At 50.0% G+C, this 13,583-nt stretch overlaps 2 protein-coding genes across 2 annotated transcripts; one reads left to right on the top strand and one right to left on the bottom strand.

Moving 5' to 3' along the window:
• Nucleotides 1–266: 266 nt before the first annotated feature.
• On the bottom strand, nt 267–5,724 carry GLOTRDRAFT_102844 (type II DNA topoisomerase; the record flags this gene model as incomplete). Its single annotated transcript, XM_007863239.1, has 17 exons — nt 267–596; nt 677–1,213; nt 1,272–1,388; nt 1,441–1,731; nt 1,788–2,027; nt 2,083–2,363; nt 2,413–2,758; nt 2,812–2,997; nt 3,050–3,214; nt 3,268–3,372; nt 3,422–3,535; nt 3,597–3,912; nt 3,965–4,058; nt 4,115–5,054; nt 5,106–5,288; nt 5,346–5,582; nt 5,635–5,724. The coding sequence occupies 17 exons, from the start codon at nt 5,722–5,724 to the stop codon at nt 267–269; spliced, it is 4,572 nt and encodes a 1,523-aa protein (XP_007861430.1).
• Nucleotides 5,725–6,836: 1,112 nt separating this feature from the next.
• Nucleotides 6,837–8,853, top strand: GLOTRDRAFT_124938 (uncharacterized protein; the record flags this gene model as incomplete). The annotated part of the gene is made up of 2 exons (XM_007863238.1): nt 6,837–8,643; nt 8,699–8,853. 2 exons carry the CDS (start codon nt 6,837–6,839, stop codon nt 8,851–8,853), a joined length of 1,962 nt encoding a protein of 653 aa, XP_007861429.1.
• Between the last annotated feature and the right edge of the window lie 4,730 nt (nt 8,854–13,583).

Genomic DNA, 13,583 nt, shown 5'->3' with positions numbered 1-13,583 from the left:
GAGACTTGCTCTAGAATAAAGGGTATAGCGAGCACGACGACAAAGCCGGTCCTTTTGTCGGTGTCGACTGATGCACGAGTGCTACGGCTTTGTACGAACGACCAAAGGCACTTGTGCCCACCGTGGCACCCACGTGGATACCAAATTTGGACGTCGATGGGCACGGAACCTTTCAATTACGGATCGGAAACATCGAAATATCCAGAGCGACTCGACAGTACTGTACAGCAAAATACAACAAAAGGGAGGACAGCCGCAGAAACCCTCTATTCGTCTTGGAATAATGATAAGTCACCGTCTCCTCCATCGCCATCGTCGTCAGAGACTTCAATATATGTTTTGGCCACTCCTCTCGTGGACCGTTTGGTCGCGGGTGGCGGAGGAGCGTCCCCGTCTGACATGACAACTTCATCGTCACTGACAACCTTCTTTGACGGTTTTCTGGCTTGAGCGGTCGCAGTCTTAGAGCTGGACGGCTTCCTGGGTTGAGGCTTCTTAGCGGGGACCTTGTCGAAGAAGTCTGTGACCGCCGGCTGCGCCTTCTTCTTCTTCACTGGCTGGAGATACAAGTCGTCCTCACTGTCGCCCTCATTCCCCTCAGGACTATGTGGAACTGTGATGAGCAACAGACTTGCAGTCGAGACAATGAACCTTACGTTTTTCGCTTAGCTGGGGCAGCCTTCGTCTTCCCCTTGCCCTTATCCACTGACTTAGGCACGTCCGAGTCTGAACCCGACGTGACCTTCGCAGGGGCTTTCTTCTTGGGCGCAGGCTTCTCTACCATTTCAAAGTCAGAGTCGGCACTTGACGCAGCAGGTCGCTTGGACGGCGGGGGCTTCTTCGCAGGAGGTGACACGAAGTCATCTTCATCGTCTTCTCCGTCGTCTTCGTTCGAAGTCTTCTTCGAAGTTGCAGGCCGATTGAATGGCGCGGCCTTCTTCGCGGGAGGTTGCACGAAGCTAACTTCGTCCTCTTCCTCGTCGTCTACTTTAGACGCCTTCTTCGAGGTTCCCGCCGCAGCGGCTTTAGGGCGTTGAGCTGCTACCTTTGACTTGGGCGCAGCTTTCTTCGGCTTGTAATCGTCGTCGTCAGACTCGTCACCCTTCTTCTTGCCCGTTAGAGACTTCCTGTGCTCGAGGACCTTCTGCTTCCGCTTGATGGGCTTGCCATTAGCATCCAGAGTTGATTTGTAGTCCCATTCTCTGCAGGATTTCTGAGTAGGGCAAATATTAGTACGGTCGCTTTAGCGGTGGAATGACAGTTCCCCGTACCTCCCACTCGTCAATGAACTTGTCCAGATCAGTATTCCAGATCTGAGCCGGCGTCAACTTCAGGAGGGCCAACAGCTCCTGCTCTTTCTCTGCAGCTTGTTGACGGAGTTTCTCGATCTAAAGGCAGACGATCAGAGCAGCGCTCTCACGAAAAGCAATACAGACTCGCCTTCTCCTTAGTCAAACTCCATATCGCCATGCCCAAGAGGTAGTCGTAGTCACTCGAGGCACCCGTAGCAGCCTCTTCCTCTTCGGCTTCGACGACCTCTTCAACCTCGCCCGCTGCCTTGGCTTTAGCAACTTTAGGGAACGGCCGGAAATCCTTCTTGCGCAAGTCAGCCACGATATCCGCTTTCTTCCGGTTGGATACTGATAGCTCCCTATCGACGATCATCTGCACGAAACGAGCCTGATTATTCAGCTTGTCCAGCTGGTTCTGAAGCTCATTGGCCATATAGTCCTGCGGGAGAACATGTCACGATGTGGCGGCCATACGACATGGCGAAGCAAACCTACCTTGCGCTTCTGATAGTGTGTCAGTCGCACCGGGTAAAACTCTTCGATGATCTCTTCAGGACTATTGTACTTCTTGATTTTGCCTTCGAAATCAAAGCAGATCATGTTTCCTGTATTGATCCTGGTTGTAAGCTTGAAGAACTCAATCAGGCCTTGCTCCTCCGCCTTCTCCAGATCCTGCGCGGATCGCATGCTGATGACGAAATGAACATTCATGTTATCGTGGTGCTCTTTATAATCCTGCACAAGCGACATCGTTAGGATCTTCTCCCATAGGTTCAAGAAATGCCCTCACTTTGACGACCCCGTCACCCTTCTCACCGATCATGGCCTCGAGCTCCGCCTTATACTGTTCCGTCCACTTGTGTATAGGGAGTTCAGTAATCTCAACAGTCGTATCGTTGACTTTCTTGGCGACACCCATCACGTCGTACTTGTGCTCGCCGACCTTCTTGATGGTCCCTCTGAATCCACGCCACCACGGCAATATAGGCTCCTGCTCTTGACCGTCCATCAATCGCCGAATATTCTGGATGATATCGATCGGGTTGTAAGACGGAATACTCGTACTCCATCCTGATCATTGCATTAGACCATGTTAAGAACTATCACTCTGGAAACCCACCTGTTCCAATACCTTCTGCGCCATTAATGAGGATCATGGGCAGAACAGGAACATAGTACTCCGGCTCAATCCAATCATTATCCTCCTTTAGGTAGTTCAAGAGTGGATCATCGGCGGCTGGGAATACCGCTCTAGTGATAGACGCAGGTTCTGTGAAAATATACCTGGGAGCAGCGTGGTCTTTACCACCCTGAGCACGGGTCCCGAATTGACCATTTGGTTTTAAGAGGTTCAAGTTGTTGGCCCCAACAAAATCTTGCGCCAAGTTGACAATCGTCATGATCAAACTCTGCTCCCCATGATGGTATGCAGCATGTTCTGCGATATAACCGACCAATTGTGCGACCTGCATAATTTTATGAGGGCGTATTCGAAATATACTTCAACGAATTCCCGTACCTTGATTTCTTTCTTCAGCTTACGTTTGAAGATACCCCAGATGATCTTCCTTTGGCCAGGTTTCAGCCCATCTGCGACGGAAGGGATGGACCGAACGTTATCAGCCATCGAGAACAGGATCAGCTCCTTGTGGATGAAATCTGAAAAAGGTATTTCGTCCATATTATGGTCCAGATAGGTACCAGGCTGCATGAGCTTGAGTCAGCAAAGGGATCCACGAAATATATATCGCAATTACCCTGAACTGGCGAAGCCATTCTTTCCGGTCGTCAGCTTTCTTCTTGCTGAATGCCAGCTCAATCAATTCCCTATCGCCGTCCCGCGTCGTGGAGAAGGGGATCATGTGTTTCTTCATATTGCTGAAGTAGGAGCGAGCATCCGCGTCGGTGCTGGTACCCAGACCCTGCAGCGCTCCTTAGCAAAGCGATTTAATAGTCAACGATTGTATAGGCGTACCTTGTAGTACTTCGAATCCCATTTGTGCGCGTCAGGCGTGTCCTCCAGCCATTTCTCATACTCCGGGATGGTAAAGAAGTCTATCTTTTGTTTCCCTTTCGTAACCTGCATCTGTTCAGCGGACAGTTGTCGAGAGAGCCTTGTCCCGACTCACTCGAACGATGGGTGTGACAAATTCCACCAAGAAGTTGGGTATCTTAAGAAGAGACGGGTAGAAATGGTCGAGGAAGTTGATAAGCAATCCCTTAATATGGGAACCGTCGTGATCCTACGTCAACGAAAAGCGTCAGAAGCCCGCTACCTCTGGGTCATTGTAGGTCAAGATATACCTGATCAGTCATAATCATCAAGCGGCCATACCGCAAACTGGCGACATTAGTATACTCCTTGTTGTGTTGCAAGCCCATGATCTTCTTGATGTTCTGGATCTCTTCATTCTTCATGATCTGGTCATGCTTGGCCTCCCGTACATTCAGCATTTTCCCTCGAAGCGGGAATACGCCAAAATTGTCACGGCCCACAACGGCCAAACCTGCCACAGCCAAGGCCTTGGCAGAGTCTCCTTCAGTAAGGATGAGAGTACACTGGTTAGCATATCTTGTGCCTGCATTGTTGGCATCAGACAGCTTGGTCATGCCAGTCAAGCTGAGCGTCATAGTTAGCCAACACCTCTGGAACACAGGCGAGAAGGGCTCACCGGCTCCTCTTGCTGCCATCCGTCTTTTTGATCTGCTGGTCAGCTTTGAATTTCGCCCAATTCAACACGTGGTCGACAATGGGGGACTTCTGCACTAAAGATGGAACGTTACTTGCATTGCGGGTTTTCAGGCAAACGTTGTCTACTCACCTTTCTTCAAGAAGTCCTCGGACAAGGTCGGCTTCGATCCGAACTTGCTTGCGGGCAAAGTCAGAGTCTCCTTCGTCTGACTGTCAAAAGTAGGATTCTCGATGAGGGCGTTTACGAAGATCCACATATGGTTCTTGATCTGCGGAGCTTTAACTGCAGCGCCCTTGTTCTTCTTCGTGATATGGGCAATCAGGTTCTTTGCAATCTGGTCTGCGATGTAGTTGACATGCGTTCCGCCCTTGATAGTGGCAATGGAATTCGCGAATGACACCTGTTGGAACGCGCCGTCGGACAACGAGAAGATAACCTCCCATCGCGGCCCTATTTGCTCGTAGATAATAGTCGGTTTCGCCTGTGCAGCACCACCGGATGTTTCCTCGGCGGTGGCTGCTGCTGAGTTCAAGTACATTTCGACGTATTGCTTGAAGTTCTTGACCTTCAGGCGTTCGCCATTCAACGAAACCTTCACATCCCTGACGGTTCCCGCGATGTCGAACACGCGTCTCTTCAGTAGAGATACGGTGTCGTCGTCGATAGCATCCATTCCGAAGCGCTTGAGATCGGGCTTAAACTTGACGCACGTGTACTCTTCGTTCCTGCTGTTCTTGGTGATCTTCGCCTTGCCCACAGTGCTCATGTTGTTGGTCCACGTCTGTTTGTACTTCTGGCCAGTGTTCTTATCCGCCGTGTCGACCGTAAATTCCAAGGAGTAGATGTTGGCCAGTTTGGCACCGTATCCGTTCCTTCCTCCCGTCAGTTTCTTCTCGTCATCGTCGTAGTTCGAGGATGATAGTAGATGACCAAAGATCATCTCGGGAATGTAGATCTTCTCGCGTGAGTGAATTTCCACGGGAATGCCACGGCCATTGTTGTACACAGAGATCGCGCCTTCTTCGGTGTCTATGTCCACCTTCAGCGTGTCCATGTTTGGGTCATTAATCTAAACAGTATTATGAGTGCCTCTGCAGAATATACACAGAGGCGCGCTCACCTTGTTATCAGCAGCATTGACGAGAATCTCGTCGACGATCTTGAAGAAACCGGGTACATACTTGATTTCTCTATGCACCATCCGCTTCGTTTCCGAGTCGTATGTCCACATCGGTTGGGTAATAGTCTCGACACTTCCGATATAGGAGTCCGGTCGTTTGAGGATATGTTCCAGTTGCGACAGCTAACCCCACATCCCCGCCATTAGCCAGAGCGACAACACACTCGATCAACTCCGCACCTTGGTGTAGGTCTCTGACGCAGTCTTCTTCTTTCCGTTAGCAGCAGGTTTGGGAGCTGATGGACCCGGCTCGTCTTCGTCTGAGGTCGGGTTAGCCTGCCCTCCCACTTCTTCCACGTCGCTATCCGAGGCATTGTCGTCGGCATCGACCAGAGGTTTCTTCTTCTTTACAGGAGCCGCCTTGGCCTTCGCTGGTGCTTTACCCTTGGCAGTTGTGGACTTCGGTGCCGCTTTGGTCTGGATGTAAGATGAGTACCCTGAAGTGGACGAATCGCCTGAAGACACATACAGTCTTCTTCTTCACAACCGGGGCATAGTCGTCGGATTCCGAGCCAGAGACATTGTCGATGTCGAAATTCTCTGCCTCGGACGAGCTCATGGTGGCGACCGTTCAAGGACAAGTTGAAGAAGCTCTGCACGCGGTCGCGCCAGGGTCGTGATCGCGTCCCAGAATAAGCACGTGACATGCGCGTCTGAATACTTCCATATCTGGCGAACGCGTAAACACTCAGGCAGGCAACAGGCAGGTGCCCTCCGTTTCACAGCGATACACGAGTGCCCAGTAAGTATACAGATCTACAAATACATAACTATCCTATGTTGGCCATAAGCCCGACCCATTTACGGTAGCTTAGTAAACTCTCGTGCAATCCTACCTGACCCCCAGCGTCCTGTGCGATCTGAACAAGCCTGCGCGGCGTCGTACTTCTCTGTCTGGCCAATCTGAACGGCCACTGCACAGACGTGAAGTTCGTGCGAGGACAGGTGCAGAGTGCACCTCCGGGGGTCGTCTATACTACCTACCTAGTACTAGTACTATTACTACTACTACTGCTGGAACGATACTAGCACAAAAGTCACAATTACTAGCATCAGGCCTGCATGTCTGAGTCCCACCCAGCAGCCGTCTATTGTCCAGCAGCGCTGCGGAGAACTGGAAGGGTGCACTGCCTCTATGCCGTCCCCGTCCCATCCATCCTGCGCCGCTTGTTCGGGCGCCGAATCAGCTGTTCCCGTTGCTCACGCGCCAGGTCGACGGCCTTGACGAGTTTGGTGTACTTGTCTGAAAGACTTGGATATCGCGTCTCGAACAGCTCTGTAGGGATCGCAAAACCCCGAAAAACATATTTCCTTTGACTTATCCTTGTATAGTACTGATGTACAAGTATGGCGATTACTGATTGGTTTCGGTACTGATTTCCTCTTCTAGTCTAGTGTAATTGTAGCTTGGTATATAAGACTCGTCTCTACTCGTTGTACACTAGTTGTTCGGATTCTGCGAATCTACGAGATTACCTGGTGTTTTACCTCGCGTGAACTCTAGCTTCGTCGTTGAGCAACTCTCGTTAAGAACTTCTAAGTCCGCTTAGCTGAGTCTTAACATTTTTTCACCACATTCTTCTTTTCGCGACTAACTGCGACGACGTTGCGGACTGATCACCCGTGTATCGTTAGTCGTTGGTGCTTACAGGTATACCTACGGAAACTACAATGCCGGCTACTGGAACTAGGAAGACGAGATCTGTCTCTCGTCGTACCGTGCCAGGTGAGTTGCACGATTCACCTGATGTCTCCGCCGCTATTGCGAGCGTCGAGGAAATAGTCTCCGCCCCTGCACCTGGAGATGCAGATGTGAGCGTTGAGCAGACATCCGCGCCTATGAATGGCCGCGTCGATGGAGAGCAGACTACTAACTCAAGTGCTCGAGAGAATAACCAGCAGAATGAGGCGCGCGCTGCTGTACAGCATCGGGTCTCCTCTTCGGGCGACATCGGACCCAATGGGAGTGCTGTCGTTACTCCACCAGCTACTCCGCCCAAGTCCGGGACACCGTCGTTCACACTTCGACATGTCGATTGGGCAGAGAGCAGTGAGGATGATGACAACGTCGGCGGAGGGGTTCCTGCAGAATGGATTAAGGATGCTGAAGTACATCCGAATCTTTTGTTTGATATATTGAAGGGTATTGAGGACCCCAAGCAACGGTATGAATTACTTGATTACCATCTGTTGCAATCTAAGAGAACCGGGACCATCGCTGGTAACAACGGACAGCCGATATCAGTTCGTGCGGAGGGCGACAAAGCCTCTCCCCTTCTCACTGACGGTGATGATCCTACAACTACCCGGGCACCTTCTAATGCCAATGTTCTCAGAGCTATGCCTCTCGCCGACATCGTACCCCAGCTGCATGTTGACAAGGGGAAGCGAAAGGCTGATGATCACCGTGTGGCGGTGAATCCGACTTCCATTGCCCGCGAAGCGAAAGCAGTTCCAACCATCAAGTCTGAAGCTAAGATAGGAAGAGCTGGGTCTCAGATCCCTAATGTGGGCTTCGTCCACAGGATCATTGAAGGAGGCCCTCCGGGATCGGACCCATCCGACTCCTCTAGTGAATCAGATGGCTCCTCGAGGAGTGATTCGCTCAGTGACACCTCCTCGGCCGCATCCGATGCGACGTTCAGGACTCGAGAACGCAAACGGTTGAAGCATAAGCTTTTCCGTCAACGTCGACGCGCTAAACGTGGTAACCGCAATCGTCTTCCGAGAGGCGTTCGCATCGAGGAGCCTAGTAAGTGGGATGGTACCCCCAACTACGATAGGTTTGAACATTGGATCTACGAAGTCGAAAACTATTTTACTAGTACAGGGATTAAACGTCGTTTGCAAGTGAGAATGATTGGTCGGTGGTTGCGTGGCAAAGCAGCAGACTATTTCATGAATTCTATAGCCGACAATCCAGACAAATATACTAAGGAAGCCGTCTACCATGGCTTGTTCTCATACTGTTTTCCGACGAGATTCAAAGCTGAGCTCCGAAAACGCTATGATAAATGCTTCCAAGGCCAACGGCCTTTCCGCGAGTTCATTCGTGAGCTTCAGAAACTATCCAAACGCCTTCCGGATATATCTGATGCTCATCTTGTGCTCAAGGTCTGGGAGAATGCGCGACGTGATATTCGAGTGGAATGGGCTAAACTAGGCTATGATCCGGAGACAGCGACACTTGCGGAGTTAGAAGACGCTGCTATTAACATTGAGACGGCGTCTGAGCTCGCGGCTGATGCTCGCGGCGATTTCACGAGACGGCGACAGAAGTTCAATGCGGGCTCGTCTATTTTCACTAGTCATGAAAAATCATCGGGAGACAAATATCGGACTCAAGGCCCTATTACTGCTGCTGCGAGCAAAGAGAGCGGACAAAAACTATCCGCTAACCATCACACCGCTCGTCAAACTGGCCCATCTACGCGCCGATCACTAACGCAAGCAGAAATGGACGAGCTGAGGAGCGCTGGTAAGTGTTTCCACTGCCGAGAAGTGGGCCACAACTCCCGCAATTGTCCTGAAAGGCATACGGCTCGGGCGCCTCGAGTTAGATCGGCCCATGCCAGAATTCGTTCCTCGGCTGTTAACATATCTCGTGCTGAAGACCTCGCAAAGGAGCGTGAAGCAGTTCTTAAATGTTCTGGATGTAGCTTTGGTTCCAACAATGAATCCGAACTAGATCTGGAGGGTGCTGCACAATGTCTCGCAGAACAGGACATCCTTGAATTGGATGAGAGATTTTGGCTCTATACAATAAGGGACGAGATAATGGTCCTGGACCGTGAAAGTATGTCGAGTTTCTCGATTCCATTAACATTGTTTTATGTCAGCGAGTTTCGTATGTTCCTAAGGACCTTGTCACGTCGAGTTGAACTTCATATAGGTTTGGGGAGTACGGACAGCCTGAATTCGACTACTGATAGCTATTCGGAGGACCTTTCAGCACTTTGGTTTTCCCCTGAGCATTGTCTATCAGAACTATGCTCTGTCGTGTCATCAACAGACTCTCGCTTTGCTCTCGAGCAATTTCTGGATGGTGCCAGCTCGTATGACCGCTCAACAGTTACAGTTGGGGAACAAGAATCAGGTAATGACATCGGACAGGATGAAGGTGATATTCATGATGATGCTGTGTCGGTACACAGCTCAATGCCTTCTCTCGTCACAGTATCAGATTCTATATCAGAGGCAGCTGCTGGTTTTCACGCTGAATGGCACTCTCGGGAATGCAACTCAGATTCAACCAGGCACTACTCGGATGATGAGGATAGTGATAACAGTGACGTAGGTTATACTGCAGACATTTCGACGGTCCCTGACTCGGACGGCGACTTCGAAACTTTGTGGCAGGCAGTTCGTTTGGCTGCTGCTCGGGTGCGAACGGGCCGTCCGGCGCTCACAACAGTGGACCTTAACCGTCCTGTGAATCTCTCTCAGGCTCAAAACCGCCGCGGCAGGCGATCACGAAGTCTGGCCGACGAGAACACTAGGTCAACATTGGAGCGTACTGCTGCTCGACCGCGAGACTTCGAGCGGCTATTTCCGGATCCTATAGTCGCATTAACAAAGGTTAATGGTCGGAGTGCTCGTACGTTACTGGACTCTGGATCTATGGCCGATTTCATGTCGACAACATTTGGTGATATCATCAAGGTGTCGCGAGCGCCTCTAGCCCGTGCCCTTCCAGTCCAGCTTGCTGTCACGGGTTCTCGGTCCAAGATTAACTTCTGTGCGACTGCACGTTTCCAGTTCGAGCAAATTGACTGCGAGAAGCGTTTTGATATCATTAACATCGACGATTATGATGTTATTCTTGGTACTCCTTTCCTGTTTCAGCACCGGGTTCTAATTGGACTAAACCCACCTTCGTTGCTTATTGGTAGTACTACACCATTGCCTATACAAGGAACCAATATATCCCGGCTTCCTTCACTCGCTACGATGGCGTTAGAGGAAGAATTAGACAAGATACGGGAGATGCTTCGCAAGGAGGCTACAGACTTGACGGTAATAGCTAGTACTGGTTTGCCTCCTCTGAGGGCTGTTAATCATACTATACCTCTACTTGATGAGAATGTTGTTTATCCATGGCAACCAGCTCGATGCCCAGAAAAGTATAAGGAGGCATTTCGTCGTAAGAAACAGCTTTACTTAAATCGTGGCATTTGGCGCATTGCCCAGGGGAACAATGCTTGTCCAATGTTAGTTATTGCGAAGCCTAAGCCGAATCCTGACGGCTCGCCTCGTATACGGACTCCCATTGATCTACGATACCGCAACGCAAATACACGAAAGCTCTCTTCTCCATTACCTGACATCGAGTCTATTCTAACTGAGATTCTACGACACCAATACCGGTCAACCATGGATGGTCAGGATGCTTATGAACAAATCCGCATCGTACCTGACCATGTCAATCGCACATTATTTTCAACACCTGACGGCACCATGGAATCTTTGGTTTTGCAAATCGGTGACTGCAATGGTACCGCTACATACCAAACACTCATGAACCATTTATTCCGTGATTTTATTGGCATATTTATGTATGTTTATCTTGATGATATCTTCATCTTCTCTGACTCTATTCACGAGCATATTGAGCATATCCGGGTGGTATTTGGTGTGCTTCGGAAGGAGAAATTGTATCTGGAGCCGTCCAAAATGAAATTTTTCTCAAACAGGATCAGTGCTCTTGGTCATGTAATAACACCTGATGGCTTATTCATGGACCCTGACAAGGTCGATAAAATCACGAATTGGAAGCCCCCTACAACTCGGGAGCTTCTAGCAGGATTTTTGGGTGCTGTGAATTTCCTAGCACCCGACTGTCTAGGGGTGCGGATACCTATGGGTGCCTTATCGCCATTGACCGGCAAAAATAAACCTTGGCGCTGGGGCCCCACTCAACAGATGGCATTCGATGAAATAAAGTCTATCGTGCAGAAATGGCGAGACAACGCTAGGCACGCAATTGACTATACACCCGATGCGCCTCCCGTCAACCTAATCTGTGATGCGTCAATGACCGGCGCCAGTGGCTATGTCAGTCAGGGGGCGGAAATCCAGACCGCGAAAGTCATCGCATTCTGGTCAGGCAAATTCACGACTACGCAGCAGAATTATCCGGTCCATGAGCAGGAGCTATTGGCTATTGTAGAGTCGCTCAAGCGCTTTCGTGCACATCTCACTGGCCTTGCTTTTCGTATATTTACAGATCATCGGGCGTTGGAATATGTTATGACTCAGCGTCGATTATCTCCTCGCCAGCTTCGGTGGCTCGACGTGCTGAACGAATTTAATTTTAAGATTATTTACATCAAGGGTGAAACGAACGTGTTCGCCGACGCTTTATCGCGCATCTACAGCGATGATGGGCTGGACAAGCAGAGGTCAGAAACTGAATATGTTTCACAAGATGTTCTGGATGAGAACGACCGACTAGACCGTGATTCTGTCAAGCTTAATGCCACTCGTCCGGCCTCGTCCTCGACAGTGACCAGACCCTTACTGACAGGTGACGCAGTTCGTGCCGCGTTTCGTCGATGGTCAGATTCTCATGGGAATGATGGGGTTCCGCCATTGGACCCTATCTCTGACACTAGTACTTCAGTGGAATGCCTGCCGGACGGACCGGACACGCGGACTAGTTCTCCAGTCCACGAGCAAGTCGAGATCCATGACCTGCCACAATCATCAAACCAGGTTAATGAGAATGAGAATCTGTCCTATCAACCGACATTAACACGCGTCGTTTCGGAGGGCGAGATCGGGCTATCACTGCCTGCTGATCTCAAAGGACGATATTCTGAAGATCCATTCTTTAAAGATGTTCTCTTGAAACCTGCAGCTCATACAAAGCTGTTTGATATAGAGGATGACTTGATCTGGTTGAAGGATTCTGACGGAAGTCGCACCCTATGCATACCAGACGTAGTCATTAATGGCAGGCGGGTTAGGGAGCTCCTAATCAGTCATGCTCACTCTATCCTAGCGCATCTAGGTGGCCGGAAGACACTCCAGTATTTGCGTGAAAATGTATGGTGGCGGGATATGGTTGCAGACACAAAGGCATTCTGTGCTTCATGTCGCACCTGTGCTCTTAGCAAAGCGTCGAATGAATCTCCCATGGGGCTCCTGCGTCCCCTCAAAGTTCCTTCCCGACCTTGGCAGGCGATCGCTCTGGATTTTGTCGGTCCGTTGCCTGCCTCAACCAATCGGACGGGCACTTACGATATGATTTGCGTGGTGATTGATCGATTGACTTCCATGGTCCATTTAATTCCAACGAAACAGACCTACAAAGCTAAGGACATTGCAGAACTGGTATTTGATTGTGTATACAAATATCATGGATTACCGGAGAGTATTGTATCCGACCGCGATTCTTTATTTACGAGCACGTTTTGGAAGCGGCTGCATGAATTGCTTGGCTCGGAATTGAGGATGGCTTCTGCCTACCATCCACAAACAGACGGAGCCACAGAACGGGCTAATCGTACTGTGATACAGTGCTTGCGCCAGTGCGTGGGCGAAGATCAAAAGGACTGGGCACTGAAGTTACCAGCTATCGAATTTGCCTTGAACTCAGCGAGATCGAGCACCACCGGATTTTCGCCATTTTTCTTGAACTATGGCTTCTTGCCGAATGCCATGTTATGGAACTCGAAGCGGAATGAATATCCTGGTGTTCGCAAATTTGCACAAAATATGAAAGATGCAATATTAGCAGCCCACGATGCAATTATAGGGGCGCGTTGATATGCACTGACACACAACAATCACCAAGGACCAAAGGAAATAAACCTAAACCCCGTGATATGGGTGAAGGCGGTCCGAGACAACTGAAGGGTATTTAATAGTTCGAGGGGGAAAGGAGGAGTAAGACGCCGTAGGGTAGTCCGTAGGAAGACCTAGAAAAATAAAACAAAAACCTTGACGCCGGAGCTAAATGAATCGATGGCGGAGATAATTCACTCGACGAGTCAGGCCTATTGGCAAAGCTAGGATCGGTTATAATTCGCTAAGTTCGACGCTTTTCGAACTTCTCGGGTCGCTGAGATCGTAACGCTAATTCTCTGAGATGGTGAAGTCGAAACTTATTTTTCTGTATGCTACTTTGTACAATTTATACTACAGGAATGGCTTTGCGACCGTTCGGAGATAAATAACAAATAAACGCCGCTACCCACAGGATTGCTCAGCACTTTCCTCCGCTATACCATATACCATACGACTCTCTTGCGCTCCCACTTGCTCTTTCCAGCCCCTATAGGTCGCCTCGACGCTTCACCACCTGACCCAAGCGGTCCCATCACTCCGTGCGACACGCCGGTCACGTGTTAATTACCTCCGGCCGTTTGCTGACTGATGCTGACCTTATGGTGACTCGTATGCGTCCGCACCTTC

This window comes from Gloeophyllum trabeum (genome assembly GCF_000344685.1).
Source record: "Gloeophyllum trabeum ATCC 11539 unplaced genomic scaffold GLOTRscaffold_00001, whole genome shotgun sequence".
NCBI lineage: Eukaryota > Fungi > Basidiomycota > Agaricomycetes > Gloeophyllales > Gloeophyllaceae > Gloeophyllum > Gloeophyllum trabeum.
This window is presented reverse-complemented; position numbering and strand designations above follow the sequence as displayed.